Source organism: Heliangelus exortis, chromosome 2 (assembly GCF_036169615.1).
Source record: "Heliangelus exortis chromosome 2, bHelExo1.hap1, whole genome shotgun sequence".
Classification (NCBI taxonomy): domain Eukaryota; kingdom Metazoa; phylum Chordata; class Aves; order Apodiformes; family Trochilidae; genus Heliangelus; species Heliangelus exortis.
In genome coordinates this window covers 411,930-427,640 of record NC_092423.1, presented here as the reverse complement: position 1 = coordinate 427,640, position 15,711 = coordinate 411,930, and the positions used below count along the sequence as shown (strand labels likewise).

Here is a 15,711-nt window from a genome sequence, read left to right as displayed (position 1 = left end):
CCCGATGCCGCCCCCCTCCGGTGCCACCTCCCCCCGACACCTCCCTCCATCCCCCCCCCGGTGCCGCCCCCCCGGTGCTCCCCACCCCCGGTGCCGCCCCCCCGGATGCCCCCCCCGGTGCCGCCCCCCCGCAGGAAGGAACCGCTGGGGCCGAGACCGGGCGCGGTTTCCCGTCGCTGCGGGGCCCCCCCGCCCACCTTCCCCCCCACCTCTGAACCCCTCCTCAGCCCGGGCCCGGGGGGGACCCCGCACCCAGACCCCGGGATTCCCCTCTGGGGGTCTGGGGGTCACCGCGCCCCCCTCCAGTCCCAAGAGTAGCTCGGGTGCCCCCCCCCCCCCAAGTCCCAACCGCCCCCCCACCCGAGAGAGGGTCCCGGGCAGGAACTGGGCCGCGGGGGCACAGAGAGGTGGGGAATGGAGCCCTCCGGGGGGGTACGTGGGGGAGGGGGTCCCGTGGCCATTTTGGGGGGATTCATGGCCGTGCTGACCCCCACCCCACTCCCCGCTGTGCCATAGCATGTCACAGCCATGTCGTAGCTATGTCACAGCTGTGTTCAGCCATGTCACATTCATGTCACAGCCATGTCACAGCTGTGTCACATCCATGTTACAGCCATGTCACAGCAATGTCACATCCATGTCACATCCATGTCACAGCCGTGTCACATCCATGTCACAGCTGTGTCACAGCCATGTCACAGCCATGTAACAGCCGTGTCACAGCCGTGTCAGAGCAATGTCGCAGCCATGTCACATCCATGTTACAGCCATGTCGCATCCGTGTTGCATCCGTGTCACAGCCATGTCACAGCCATGTCACAGCAATGTCGCAGCCGTGTCACAGCCGTGTCACATCCATGTCACAGCAATGTCACAGCCATGTCACATCCATGCTACAGCCATGTCATATCCATGTCCCAGCCATGTCCGAGCCGTGTCCCAGCCGTGTGTCAGTGTCGTGTCGGGACAGCCCCCGGTGCGGGGGGGGCGCGGTCCCTCCCCTGGCTCCTCCGTTTCCTTCGGCCGCTCCCGTCGCTGTGGCTCAGTCGCGATGGGGAACGTGTCGGGGGGGCTGCCCGGGGGTCCCCGCTCCTGCGGGCTCGGACTCTGCTCGCGACAGCTCAGCGCCGCGCCCGAGGATGGCTCTGTACCCACTGCCACCACCGCCAGTGCCACCGAGTGGGGCAGGTGGGTGCTGGGGGGGGAGGGGAGGGCAGAGGAAAGAGGGGGACCCCCGGGACCCCACGTTGGGCCCCGCTGTGGCTTGTGGGGCTACCCACCGGGAACATGTCCTCCCCATGGACGTGTCCCCCACCGACGTGTCCCCACCGCAGTGTCACCCCGGGTGCCCCATGGCATCCTGCCGGTGTCCCCTGCCCCACGGCGTGTGGTGCCCCGGCCACCCATGCTGCTGGTGGGGGGGGGGACGTGTAGGGATGAATGAATGGGGAGGGGGCGTGGGGATGTCAGCGGGGCTGGGAAGGGTGGGGACACCCCCCCGGAGGGTGCGGGGACAGGAGGGGTGGCCGGGTCACCCCCTCGGTGGCCCGGAGCCCGCTCTGACTCACGGCCATTGTTCACACTCCATACAGCCCAGCAACGCCCCATGGGCCCCCTCAGCCCCCCCTCAGCCCAGTCCCCCGGAGCCCCCAGCCCCCTCAACCCTGCCTCACGTCCCCCCGGACCCCCAGCTCATCCCCATGCTCCCCCAGCCCCCCTAACTCCCCCAGCCTTGCACCCCGAGCCACCCCCCCCCCCCTTCTCAGCCCTATGGCCCCCCCAACCCAGCCCCACGCTTCCCCAACCCCCCTAACTCCCCCCGACCCTCCCAGCTCAGCCAGGCTCCCTAACCCCCCCAACCCTGCCCCCCGCCCCCCCAGCACAGCCCCATGGCCTCCCCAGCTCAGCCTCGTAGCCCCCCCAGCCCACCACCCCAGAACCATGAACCTCAGCCCCATGGTCCCCCAGCTCCGTAGCCACCCCCTACCCAGCCCCGCAGACTCCCAGCCCCCCAGAGCCGAGGTCACCACAGTAGCACTAGGGACGGGGAAAGGGGGTGTGTCCCCAGTTCCCCCTTGTCCCCAGCACAGCCCCCCCAAGCCACCTCCACGCCTCCCAGCACAAACAAGTGCCTCCCTCCCACCCCTCCGGGGGTCTCTGACCCCACAGGCAGGTCCCAGCACCCCGGGGGGCTGTGGAAGACCCCCCCACCCGCCGTTCCTGCCCGGGACCCTCTCTCGGGTGGGGGGGCGGTTGGGACTTGGGGGGGGGGGGGGGCATCCGAGCTACTCTTGGGGCTGGAGGGGGGCGCGGTGACCCCCCGGGCTGAGGGGGTGTGTGTGTGTGTGTGTGTGTGTGTGTGTTTGTGTGTGTGTGTGTGCCCACAGCTCGGCCCCCCCCGGCCCAGCAGAGCCCCCCCGCTTCGCCCGGCTGAAGAACTGGGAGACGGGGAGCATCGGCTATGACACCCTCTGTGCACAGGCGCTGCCGGTGGGGCGGGGGGCACGGGGAGGGGGGGCGGGGGGGGAATGGGGCTGGGGGCTGCGTGGAGCAGGGCTGGGGGGTGCAGGGAGAGGGGGGAGGTTGGTGGGGTCTGGGGGGCTGTGAGGCTGGGGGACACGAGACTGTGGGTTCAGGGCTGTGGGGCGTGGGTCTGAGGTGTGGGGTGTGGGTCTGAGGAATGGGGCTGGGGGCCCGGGTGGGTGGGGCTGGGGGGGGCTGGGATCGCAGGGATGGGGGGTGCACGACTGTGGGGGGGGTGTCTAGGGCTGGGGGACGTTGGTCTGGGGGTGCGGGAAGGGGGAATTGCAAGGAGGGGGTTGCAAGAGGGAGGCTGAGGGTGCCAGGTCCGACCCTCCACCCCTGCCTTCCCCCCCCCCCCCAGGAGCTGCCCTGCTCGGGGCAGCGCTGCCTGGGCTCCCTGGTGCTGCCGCGGCCGCTGTCGCCCCCCGTCCCCCCCGAGGGTCCGCGTCCCCCCGCCGAGCTGCTGGAGCTGGCCCGGGACTTCATCGGGCTCTACTACCGCTCCCTGCGGCGGTGAGGGGGTGCACGGGGGGGCACTGGGAGGTGGAGGGATGGAGGGGCAAGGGGAGGGCGGGGGCACCACCCCAGCAGTGGTGTCCTGATGCTAATGTGGGGTGTCCACCCCCAAGGGAGGGTTCCCAGCCCCATGCGGTGGGTCTGGGGTCTGACTGGTACCCGCCCTGAGAAGGTTCCTTCCTCACAGTGGCTCTGGGATCTGATGTGGGGTTTCCGCCCCCAGGGAGGGGTTCCTGCCCTATATCCCCCCACACACACACCCGCAGTGGGTCTGGGGTCTGAGTGGTGCCCCCTCAGGGACGGTTTCACTCCCAGCAGCGGGTCTGGGGTCTGACCTTTCCCCCCCCTTCCCCAGGGAAGGGTCCCCTGCACACGCCCAGCGGATGCGGGAGGTGGCTGCATCCATCGGAACCACGGGCACGTACCGGCTGGAGCCGCCCGAGCTGGTGTTCGGGGCCAAGCAAGCCTGGCGGAACGCGGCCCGGTGTGTGGGGCGCATCCAGTGGAACCGCCTGCAGGTGGGACTGACCCACACCTGACCCACGGACACGGCCCTGACCCACACCTGACCCATCACCCCCCCACCCCATAGATCCCAGACCCACAACTCCTCCTCCATCCCCCACCCCTCCAGCCCCCAGCCCCACACCTACCCCACAGACGGGGTTTGCCCCAGGGTGGGCGCTCCCTGGGGTGGCGAGGGGACAACAGGACGTGTCCCCCCATGTCCCCCCAGGTGTTCGACGCCCGGGACTGTTCCAGCGTGGGGGAAATGTTCGGGTTCCTCTGCTCCCACATCCAATACGCCACCAACCGTGGAAACATCCGGTGAGACTCTGCCGGGACCCCCCAAAAGCTGCCCGGAATCCCCAGGACCGTCCCCGGACCTACCTGCACCCTCCAGGGCCGTCCAGACTTCTCGGAACACCCCCCCCCCAGAACCTTCGGGATCCCCTAGAACTTCCCAAGACTCCCCAGGACCTCCAGCTCTCTCAGGACCCCTTAATACTAGGCCCCCCCTGAACCCCCAGGACCCCGCAGAAACTCCCCGCCCCCTCCCTCGGGACCCCCCAGGACCTCCTCCCCTGCTACTCCCGCATCTCCCGGACCCCCAGGACCTCCCCAGACCCTCTGGAACCTCCAGAACCCCAGGTCCCCCGTGTCCCTCCGAGCCCCCGGTAGGTGGGGGGTGGGTGGGTGAGTGACCCCCTCCCCTGTGCCCCCCTCCAGCTCAGCCATCACCATCTTCCCTCCCCGCACTCCCGGCCGAGGCGATTTCCGGATCTGGAACTCGCAGCTGATCCGGTACGCGGGGTACCGGCAGCCCGACGGCTCCGTGCGGGGGGACCCCGCCAACGTGGAGATCACAGAGGTGGGGACACCCTCCCCGGAACACCCCTGCAACCCATCTCCCGACACCCCCAGAACCCCCGGGATTCCCCCCTGAGCCCCCTGGAGCCCACACAGAACCTCCCGCCCCCCCCTACATTCCCCTGAATCCCAGGACTCCCGGAACGCCCCCTGTACCCCAGGACCCCCCTTCACTCCCCGGAGCCCCCACAACCACTCCCTGCACCTCCAGTTCCCCCCGAAGCCCTCCAGACCGCCTGGAATCCTCCCTGCACCCACGGCGCCCCCTCCTGCACCCCTCCGGACCCCCCTCGCCCTTCCTGCACCTACCCCAGACCCTCCTGGCCCCCCTCCCTGCATCTTCGGACCCCCTCCTGTACCCCAGTGCAGCCCCCGGACCCCCTGATTCCCCCCCTGCATCCCGCCGGAGTCCCCTGACCCTTCCCTGCATCCCTGGACCCCCCCTCCACGCCTCCGGACCCCCCCTGCACCTTCCAGACCCCACCCTGCATACTCGCCCCCTCATCTTGTCCCCCATTTTGACCCCCGACCCTCCCTTTCTGCTCCCCCCAACCCCCCCACGACGTTGTGCCCCCCCCAGCTCTGCATCCAGCACGGATGGACCCCCGGGGGAGGGCGGTTCGATGTCCTCCCGCTGCTGCTGCAGGGCCCCGACGAGCCCCCAGAGCTCTTCCCCCTGCCCCCCGAGCTCGTGCTGGAGGTGCCACTGCAGCACCCCACGTGAGTGAGGAGGGGACCCCCCCCGGCAACCCCTGGGACCCCCCAGGACATCCCTACAAGACCCCCATGGGAACACCCGAGACCCCCTCATGGCACTCTCTCATGGGACCCCCGCACCCAAGTGGGGCTGGGATTCCCCCGGGACACCCCATGGGATCCCCCCCCCCCATGGGACCCCCTGCCAGGACCCCTACCGTGGGACCCCCATCGGCCGTGGGGTGGGGGTCCCATGGACGGACCCCTGGGGAGGGGCTGGGAGTACGGCTCGGGACCCACACCCTGCCCCAAACCTGCCCCCCAGACTGGAGCGGTCCGGGGCTCGGGGCTGTGCTGGTGTGGGGTGCTGTGGGGCAGTGTAGGGTGCTATGGGGCAGGGTGTGGGGTGCGTCCCAGCCTGCCCCACAGCTGCCCCACATGCCGCCCCCAGGCTGGAGTGGTTCGGGGAGCTGGGGCTGCGCTGGCCCGCGCTGCCTGCGGTATCAAATCTGCTGCTGGAGGTGGGGGGGCTGCAGTTCCCCGCCGCCCCCTTCAACGGGTGGTACATGGGCAGCGAGATCGGGGCACGGAACCTCTGCGACCGGCACCGATACAACCTGCTGCCCGTGAGACCCGACCCACACCGACCCCCGAGACCCCCGACCGACCCAAACTTGACCACAGCACCCACTGCCCGACCCAGACCTTACCTCCCCGACCTGACCCCCGGGACCCCCCAGCCAACTCACACTGACCCCTGGGACCCCCAACTGACCCCCATGACCACTCCAAACGACCCCCAGGAACCTCCCCAGAGGATTCACACTGACTCCTGGGACCCCCAGCTGCCCCCCAGGACCCCTGTGGTGGGGTCCATGCCTGACCCATAACCCCACCAGTAACCCCAACTTCACCACAGGTTCCCCAACTGTCCCCACCACCCCCAAACCCTTATAGCGGGACTTCTAACCACCCCTCACCAGCACCCACAACAGGACCCCCAGCTGCCTCTTTGGAACCCCCAGACCCACCTGGACCCCCCCAGACCCACTGGGACCCCTCCCACCCTCACCGGGATCCCTTCCAATCCCACTGGGACCCCCAAATGCCTCACAGGGACCCTGACAGCCCCACAGTGGGACCCCCAACTGCCTCTCGGGACCCCCCCCTCTCCCCCTTGGCCCCCCGGGGGTCGCCTGAGCCCCCCACCCCCCACAGGAGGTGGCAGAGCGCATGGGGCTGGACACGGGGTGCAGCTCCACCCTCTGGAAGGACAAAGCTGCGGTGGAGGTGAACATCGCTGTGCTGCACAGCTTCCAGGTGGGGACACCCTGGGGACACCGAGGGACATGGGGACACTGCCAGGGGGACACTGCCACGGGGACCCTGACACAGGGGCCCCACAATGAGGACCCCCTTTGGGGACCCTGACACGGGGACACCAACATGAGGTCACTGACATGGGGACCCCAGCATGGGGACCTTGCTATGGACACCCCAACTTGGGGACACCAACAAGGTGACCCTGCCATTGTGACCCCACCACGGGGACCCCTCCGTGGTGACTCCACCACTGTGACGCTGCCATGGGGACCCTGACATGGGACCCTGACAGGGGCACCTGGACACAGGGACCCCGCCATGGAGACCCTGCCATGGAGACCCTGCCATGGGACCCCCATCCACGGGGTCCCCACGGCAGGTGCCAGCCCGGTGTCCCCGCAGGTGGCCAAGGTGACCATTGTGGACCACCACGCGGCCACCGAGTCCTTCGTGAAGCACCTGGAGGCAGAGCTGCAGGCACGGGGGGGCTGCCCCGGGGACTGGGCCTGGCTGGTGCCCCCCATCTCAGGCAGCCTCACCCCCGTCTTCCACCAGGAGATGGTCAACTACACCCTCTGCCCCACCTTCCGCTACCAGGTGGGGATGGACCCAGGGACCCTCACCCCACAGCCTCATCGCCCCATGGATCCATGGCCCCCCAGCCCAGGGACCCCTGGCCCCTTGGATCTTTAACCCCACCACCCCATGGACTCATAGACTTCCACCCCATGGCCCCACCACCCCCTGGATGGATCCCCACACCACAGACACCCAGCCCCAAAACCCCACCACCCCATGGACTTCCATCCCATGGCCCACTGCCCCATGGACCCAGCCCCCACAGACCCACCACTCCCTGAACCCCCACCCAATGGATTCCTGTCCCAGAACCCCACTGCCCAATGGCCCCACCACCCCACAGACTCAGCCTCATGGCCCTACCACCCCATGCATCCCCACAGCCCCATGGATCCCCATGCCATGAACCCACAGCCCCAACACCCCACCACCCCATGGACTTCCACCCCACGGACCCCCACCCAGTGGACTCCAGCCCCATAACACCACTGCCCAATGGCCCCACCACCCCATTGACCCAGACTCATAATTCACAACCCCATGGACCCAGCCCTCTGGACCCACCACCCCATGACTCCTTAGCCCCATACCCCCAGCTGACCCCCACTTTCCCCCCCCAGCCCGATGCCTGGAAGGTCTACGTCTCCAAGGGCACCACGGTCACCAGGAGAAAGACCTTCAAGGAGGTGGCCAAGTAGGTGCCCACCCTTGTCTGGGCCCCAGGGGAAGGGCTGGGCACCACCCCACACATCCCCTGGCCCCACAGCGCCGTGAAGATCTCAGCTAAGCTGATGGGACACGTGATGGCCCGGAGGGTTAAGGCCACCATCCTCTATGCCACTGAGACCGGCAAGTCCCGCACCTACGCCTGGAACCTCTGCCAGATCTTCAGACGTGCCTTCGACCCCAAGGTGGGGTGGGATGGGGAGTGGGGGGCACCTCCCCGCACCCAAACCACCCCCAACGGGGCCGTCGGCCCCGTTGGGGGTGGTTTGGGTGCGGGGAGGTGCTGGTTGTATCCCCCCTTCCATCCCTTCTCCCATCACCATGTCCCCATCCCAGGTGGTGTGCATGGATGAGTATGATGTGGTGGCTCTGGAGCACGAGACCTTGGTGCTGGTGGTCACCAGTACTTTTGGGAATGGAGATCCTCCAGAATGTGCTGAGGTGGGGGTGGAGATGGTGGTGGGATGGGAGGGGGAGGGGGACACACACAGTTGGTGACATGCGTGGTGCCCCCCTCTAGAACTTCTCCAAGGCGCTGATGGAGATGACCTCCCCCTACTCTGGCACCTCGCAGGATGAGCCCCCCATGTGAGTGACATGGGGTGGGGGTGGGGGGGTGGGGAAGGGTCCCTCTGGACCCCCTTCATCTCCCTCTAACCCTCCAGGAGCTACAAGTTGAGGTTCAACAGCCTCTCACAGTCTGACCAACTGGTGGCCTCCTGGAAGAAGAAGCGGCGGCAGCTGAGCAACACGGACAGTGCTGGAGCCCTGGGGGGACTGCGGTACCAGGGGGACACTGGGGACACGGCCACCAGCATGGGGACACGGCCACTGGGATGGGGAGATGGGCGTGGGGATGCGGACATGGCCAACAAGATGGGGACATGGGCACAGGGATGAGGACATGGCCATAGGGACACGGCCAGTGGCATGGGGACATGATCATGGAGAGGGGAACGGAGGCACAAGGATGGGGACATGGCCAACAGAAAGGGAACATGGCCATGGGGACATGGGACACAGGGAAGGAGTATAGGGACAGGGGCACAGGGAAGGGGACATGGGGTTGGTGACACTGGGATGAGGACATGGGGTGGGGATATGGCCAACAGGATGGGGACATGGATATGGGTGGGGAACAGCCACAGGGATGGGGACATGGCCACAGGGACATGGGGATGGGGACATGGGGGACAAGGGGAACATCAGGGACATCAGGGACAGGGGGTGTGGGTCTGGGGGTCCCTGCCTGGGGGTCTCTGGGGTGGGGGGTATTGAGTCCTGTGGTGCCATCAGCAGCTCCATCCCCCACTGTCCCACAGTTGGGGGGTGGCAGCAGTCGCCCCTGGGGGTCCCCAGCCCTGTCCTCCCCCTCCCCATCCCCAGGAGGGTCCCAGCTCCCCCCCATCACCCCCAGGTTCGCAGTGTTCGGGCTGGGGTCCCGCGCGTACCCCCACTTCTGCGCCTTCGCCCGGGCGGTGGACACGCGGCTGGAGGAGCTGGGGGGGGAGCGGGTGCTGCCCCTCGGGGAGGGGGATGAGCTCTGCGCCCAGGAGGAGACGTTCCGCACCTGGGCACGGGGGGTCTTCCAGGTACCTCAAACCCCAACACCCCCCCCTTGTCTCCATATCCTTCTACACCAGTCTCCATGGGTCCCCCCCGTCGGGGGGTAGAGGGGACACACAGACACCCCCCAAATAACCACCCCCTCCCCAGGCCGCCTGTGAGACCTTCTGCGTGGGGGAGGGGGCGGGGGGGCACGAGGAGCTGTTTGCCCCCCCCCAGGGATGGCAGCGCCAAAGGCACCGCCTGGTGGAGCAGCCCGAGCCCACCGAGACCCTGGCCGGTACCCACCCTCTCCGCACCCTGCAGCCCCCCCGGGGCACCCCCCACATCCCCCACGACTCCACCCCCTCCTTGGCTCCCCCGTGACCGCTCTCCCCCTCTCCCCCGGCATGAAACCCTCCTGTGCCCCCCCACGCCCAGACCCACATATCCCCTCCCAGGACCATCTCTGGACCCCCCAGCCCCCTCAAGCCTCCCTGCCAGCCCTTATCCCCCCAGCTCCCCTGTGCCCCCCAGCCCCCCGTGCCCCCCAGCCCCCCCATGTCCCTTGTGCCCCTCAGGTCTGTGCCACCTCCACAAGCGCCGGGTGTTGCCCTGCTCGGTGCTTTCCGTGGAGAACCTGCAGAGCGAGGAGTCTGGGTGAGACCCCCTGGAACCCCCCACTGCGGGAACCTCCCCCAGATCCCTGATCTGCCCCCCCCCCTGTGCCTGGGGACCCCTCACTGCTGGGACCCCCCCTCATCCCCGGCATCCCCATATCCGGGACCCCTTCACTTCTGGGCCCCCCGCACCTTTGGACCTTGCACCCCAAGACCTTCCCCCCCACCGGGCCTCCTCGGGACCCCCCGGGCCCCTCCCACTGCAGGGACCCGCTTGTCCTCGGGAACCCCCCCACACCCTCAGGACCCTCCTATCCCCAGGGCCCTTCCCGGCCACCCCCCACCCTCGTGATCCCCCTACAACCGTGTGACCCCCCATGCCCTCGGGATCCCCTGCAAGCCCGGGACCCCCCAATACTGGGATTCCCCCCCTCTCTCTTGACCCCTTCCACCCTCGGGACCCCACCCCCAGTGCCGGGACCTCTACACCCTTGCAATCCCCTATCCCGGGGACCCCCTCCCTTGGAACCCCTTCTCACTGCCCCCCTTGCCCCCCCGCCCCCAGCCGGGCCACGCTGCTGGTGCGTCTGAGCGGGGGGGATCAGGCGGAGCTGCGGTATCAGCCCGGGGACCACCTGGGGGTCTTCCCGGCCAATCGCCCCGAGCTGGTGCGGGGGGTCCTGGGGCGCGTGCGGGACCCGCCCCCCCCCGAGCAGCCCTTCAGCGTGGAGAGCCGGGACGGGGACAGCGGCGGTACGGGGGGACAGGGGAGGGGACGGGGGGGTCAGCGAGGAGAGGAGGGAGAGAGGGGACACGACAGGGGCAGGGGGGACACATCGGGAACACAGTGGGGAGAGGGAGGAGAGGGGGGACAGCAGGGACAGAGGGGATGGAGGGGACAGTGAGGGGGTATCCCGGGGGCAGGGGGGACACACCAGGGATATAGGGGGGACAGTGGGAACACAGTGGGGACATCGTGGGACAGCAGGGACAGTGGGGACAGAGTGGGGACACAGAGGGGACAGTGAGGACACAGCAGGGACAAGGGGGACATCAGGGACAGGGGGGACAGGGGTTGTGGGTCTGGGGGAGGTCTGTGCAGGCTGAGGGGTGGGCTCTGGAGCTGTGTCCCCCGCCCCTCAGAGAGCAGCCCCCCGCCCTGGGTGCCGCAGCCCCGCCTGCCCCCCTGCACTCTGGCCCAGGCCCTCACCCACTTCCTGGACCTGGCGGCGCCCCCCACCCCCCAGTTCCTGCAGCTCCTGGCGCCCCTCGCCCGGGACCCTGCCCACAGCCAGCGCCTGCACCAGCTCGCACAGGTGGGCAGGGGGCTGCGCACCGGGACCCCCGGCTGGGACACTGGGATCCCCCCGACTGGGATACTGGGATCCTGCCCCTTCTCTGACTGGGATACTGGTACCCCAGGACCCCTCCTCACTGGGATACTGGGATGCTGTCCCCCTCCCTAACTGGGACCCTGCCCCCTCCCTGACTGGAACCCCCTGACTGGGATACTGGGACCCCAGGACCCTGCCTCACTGGGATACTGGGGTGCTGCCCCCCTCCCTAACTTGGATACTTGGACACTGGGATCCCCGCTGACTGGGATACTGGGATCCTGCCCCCTCCCCGACTGGGGCCCTGGGCTGCTGCCCCCTCCCTGTGGGGGTGGAGGTGCCGGTGTCCCCTGTCCCCAGCTGTGTCACCCCCCACCAAGGACGCGCGGCTGTACGAGGAGTGGAAATGGTTCGGGGTCCCGACGCTGCTGGAGGTTCTGGAGGAGTTCCCCTCGGTGGCCCCCCCGGCCGCGCTGCTCCTCACCCACCTGCCCCTGCTCCAGCCCCGGTATTACTCCATCAGCTCTGCCCCCAGCGCCAACCCCGGGCAGATCCACCTCACCGTGGCCGTTGTCACCTACCACAGCCAGGGTGAGGGGACAGGGGGGGACACGGGGCATCTCCAGGGTTCTCGGGTCCCCTTCAGCTCCCACAACATCGCCAGGGTTCCCAGGGCATCTCCAGGTCCCCCCAAACCATCTCCAGGGTCCCCAGAGCATCTCCTGGGTCTCTCTGAACATCTCCATGGTCCCTCATGTCACCTCCAGATCCCTCGGGAAATTCCAGGTCCCCCACAAAATCTCCAGGGTCCTCCAGACCATCTCCAGGTCCCTCAGGACACCTCCCCCCCCCCTCCCTGCTGCCCGGGTGCTGCTGTTGGACGTGGAGAAGACCCCAGGGATATGCCCACCCCCACTCCATCCCAGGACCCCCGGGACCCCCACACCACACCTACCCGGGAGCAGCGGGGTCCCCAGCCCCCGTGGGGTGGTCCTGTGGTGGGGCTCTGAAGGGGGGTTATCTAAAGGGGTCCCAGGAGGGTTCGTGTTGGGGGATTCTTTGGGGTCTCCCGCGGGGGGGTCCTGCATAGGGAGGGCTGTGGGGGGCTCCTGCCGGGGGTCCTGCCGCAGCCCCTCGCCCCCCCCCCAGACGGGCAGGGCCCTCTGCACTACGGCGTCTGCTCCACCTGGCTAGCGGGGCTGCAGCCCGGGGACACCGTGCCCGCCTTCATCCGCCCGTGAGTATGGGCTGCACCCTGCCTGCACCCTGCTGCACCCTGCTGCACCCTGCCTGCACTGCCTGCAACCTGCCTGCACCTTGCTTGCACCCTGTCTGCACCCCGTCTGCACCCTGCTGCACCCTGCCTGCACCCTGCCTGCACCCTCTGTACTGCCTGCACCCTCTGTACTGCCTGCACCCTGCCTGCACCCTGCTGCACCCTGCTGCACCCTCTGTACTGCCTGCACCCTGCCTGCACCCTGCTGCACCCTGCTGCACCTCTGTACTGCCTGCACCCTGCTGCACCCTGCCTGCACCCTGCCTGCACCCTGCTGCACCCTGCTGCACCCTCTGTACTGCCTGCACCCTGCTGCACCCTGCCTGCACCCTGCTGCACCCTGCTGCACCCTGCCTGCACCCTGCTGCACCCTGCTGCACCCTGCTGCACCCTCTGTACTGCCTGCACCCTGCTGCACCCTGCCTGCACCCTGCCTGCACCCTGCTGCACCCTGCTGCACCCTGCCTGCACCCTGCTGCACCCTGCTGCACCCTCTGTACTGCCTGCACCCTGCTGCACCCTGCCTGCACCCTGCCTGCACCCTGCTGCACCCTGCTGCACCCTGCTGCACCCTGCCTGCACCCTGCTGCACCCTGCTGCACCCTGCCCATCCCTGCCTGCACCCCCCACTTACAGGTCCCCCCGTGCCCTGGTGTCGTGTCCCCCCCCCTGCTCCTTCTCCCCTCATCCCTCGGGGCCACCCCCTCCCCCTCCCGGACCCCCTTTCCCGGACCCCCCCGTCCCGGCCTTACCGCCATCCCCTTCACAGTCGCGGTGCCGGTCCCGGTGCCTCTGACCCCCTGTCCCCCCCTCCCAGGGCCCCCTCGTTCCGGCTGCCCCCCACCCCCGAGACCCCCTGCATCCTGGTGGGGCCCGGCACCGGCATCGCCCCATTCCGCAGCTTCTGGCAGCAGCGGCTGCACCAGCTGCGGGAGGGAGGTGGGGACAGGGGGGACAGGAGTGGGGACAAGGGACAGGGGGACTGGGACAGGGGCTGGGGGAACAGGAAGACACGGGGACTGGAGGCTGGGGACATGGGGATGGGGCACAGGGGGACACAGAACAAGGGGGGGGAGTGGCAGCACAGGAATAGGGATGGGGGGGATATGAAGGGGCAGAGGGTTAAGGGGGCATGGGAACACAGAAGAGGGGGACATGGTGGCTTCGGGATGGGAGAAGAGGGATGCAGGGATGTGGCAACCTGGGGACAAAGGTTTGGGGGCTGGGGACATGGGGACAGGGGAAGGGGAAGGGGATGAAAGCTGGGGACATGGGGACACAGGGACACCAGGACAGGGTGGTGTGGGGGGGACACAGGGATGTGTAGCATGGGGACACAAAGGTGGGGGGACATGCAGGGGGCTGCAGCTCTCTGGGGAGAGGGGCTGCAAGGTTTGGGGACACGGGGACATGGTGCATGGGGGACCTGAGGAGGTGGGGACACGGTGCCTGGGCTCACGGTGACACTGGCCACACGGTTCCCATGCCACACCGTCCCCATGTGGGGGTCCCAGCCCAGGCTGTCCCCAGGCAGAGGTCCCAGGTGGCACTCTCCCCACAGGTGGCCCCCTGGGCCCCATGGTGCTGGTGTTCGGGTGCCGCTCCCCCACCCTGGACCACATCTACCGGCAGGAGATGGAGGAAGCACGGGAGGGGGGGGCCCTCAGCCTGGTCCTGACTGCCTTCTCCCGAGAGCCCGGGACCCCCAAGGTGACACTGGAGGGGACAGGGATGGGATGGGATGGGAACTGGGATAGGGAGTGGGATCTGATGGGGACAAGGACAGGAACGGGGTGGGAACAGGAATGGGATCAGGACAGGGAAGGGGAGAGGGATGGGGGCTTGGATGGGATGGAGGTGGGGACCAGGATGGGATGGGGACAGGATAGGGCCAAGAATGGAGGCAGACTGGGACAAGGGTGGAGCTGGGGTGTGATGGGGACAAAAAGGCAGGGATGGTGGGGACAATTCCGAGAATGGGGCTATGCCCAAGGATGGGGTCAGAAGGGTCGGGGTGGCAGGGTGGGCATAGCCATGTGCCAGTGCCAGTGTCCCTGCCGTGGTGTCCCCAGACCTACGTGCAGGACGTGCTGAGGACACAGCTGGCAGCAGAGGTGCACCAGGTGCTGTGCCAGAGTGGGGGACACATGTACGTCTGTGGGGACGTCACCATGGCCACCGAGGTGCTGCAGACCGTGCAGCAGATCTTGGCCCAGCAGGGTGGCATGACACTGGGGCAGGCGGGGGACTTCATCAGCGAGCTGCGGGTATGGTGACACACGTGGGGACACACGGGGACAGGCCCATGGCTTCTTCCCATCGCATCCCAGTCCCCAGCTCCAGCCTTGTCACAGTGCCTCCATTCTTGTCCCCATCCTGGTCTCATCCCAGCTCTTTCCCCATCCTGTGCCTGCATCTGTCTCCACCACATGCTGGTCCCCAGCTCCAGCCTTGTCCCAGTCTCTGTCTCTGCTCTTGTCCCCATCCCTGGCCCTATCTCATCCTTGGCCCTGGCCCCATACTGTCCCCATCCTTGTTCCTCTCCATGTCCCCATCCCATCTTCATTCCATCCCCATCCCCTCCCTGTCCCCCTCCCATCCCTTCTCCATTGTATCCTGTCCTCACCCCTGGCTCCACCCCCATCCTGTCCCTGTCCCCAACCTTGTCCCCATTGCCATCTCACTCCCATACCTATCCCATTCCCATCTCGTATCCATCTCATCCCCATCCCACCCCTGTCCCTGTCCCCCCCATCCCTGATGCCAGCCCCCTCCCCCAGGACAAGAACCGTTACCACGAGGACATTTTTGGGCTGACATTCCGCACGCAGGAGGTGGCATTCCGCATCCGCAGCCAATCCTTCTCCCTGCAGGAGAGGGGGCGGCCGGGACCCCCACCCTGACCATGGGGACAGGGACACGGGGGGCCCCACAGCTGCTCCCACTCCCCACTGTGGCCCCAGTAAAGGTTTTAGTTTTGATACCCCCGGCCTGGAGCTTTGCCTGCCCCGGTATTGGGGAATAGGGTGGGGGGCACCGGGGGGCTGGGCCACACTGTGCTGGGGGCACCCGGACATGGGCGGGGCCGGAGGTGACATCCCAGTATGCCAGTCAGGGAGGGGGCAGCATCCCAGTCGAAGGGGGGTAATCCCAGTGCCCACCCCTTCGACCCTGCACCCCCACAGCACCACCCACACTACCC

At 68.1% G+C, this 15,711-nt stretch overlaps 1 protein-coding gene across 3 annotated transcripts; it reads left to right on the top strand.

The window, feature by feature from the left end:
• The first annotated feature begins 1,051 nt into the window (after positions 1-1,051).
• Positions 1,052-15,492, top strand: NOS3 (nitric oxide synthase 3). 3 transcript variants are annotated; one of them, XM_071734439.1, is made up of 26 exons: positions 1,052-1,188; positions 2,388-2,490; positions 2,885-3,036; positions 3,395-3,557; positions 3,776-3,867; positions 4,270-4,411; positions 4,991-5,130; positions 5,558-5,732; positions 6,325-6,426; positions 6,832-7,026; positions 7,629-7,702; positions 7,775-7,919; positions 8,071-8,175; positions 8,255-8,322; positions 8,400-8,516; positions 9,152-9,326; positions 9,451-9,580; positions 9,861-9,939; positions 10,465-10,652; positions 11,043-11,215; positions 11,614-11,824; positions 12,383-12,470; positions 13,327-13,448; positions 14,071-14,219; positions 14,582-14,776; positions 15,290-15,492. In XM_071734439.1, exons 1-26 carry the CDS (start codon positions 1,052-1,054, stop codon positions 15,410-15,412), a joined length of 3,543 nt encoding a protein of 1,180 aa, XP_071590540.1. In that variant the 3' UTR covers positions 15,413-15,492. The 3 variants fall into 3 exon arrangements, with proteins under 3 accessions (XP_071590540.1, XP_071590541.1, XP_071590542.1); XM_071734440.1 differs by lacking the exons at positions 2,388-2,490; positions 2,885-3,036; XM_071734441.1 differs by lacking the exons at positions 11,043-11,215; positions 13,327-13,448; positions 15,290-15,492 and having other exon boundaries at positions 14,582-14,716.
• The last annotated feature ends 219 nt before the right edge of the window (positions 15,493-15,711 follow it).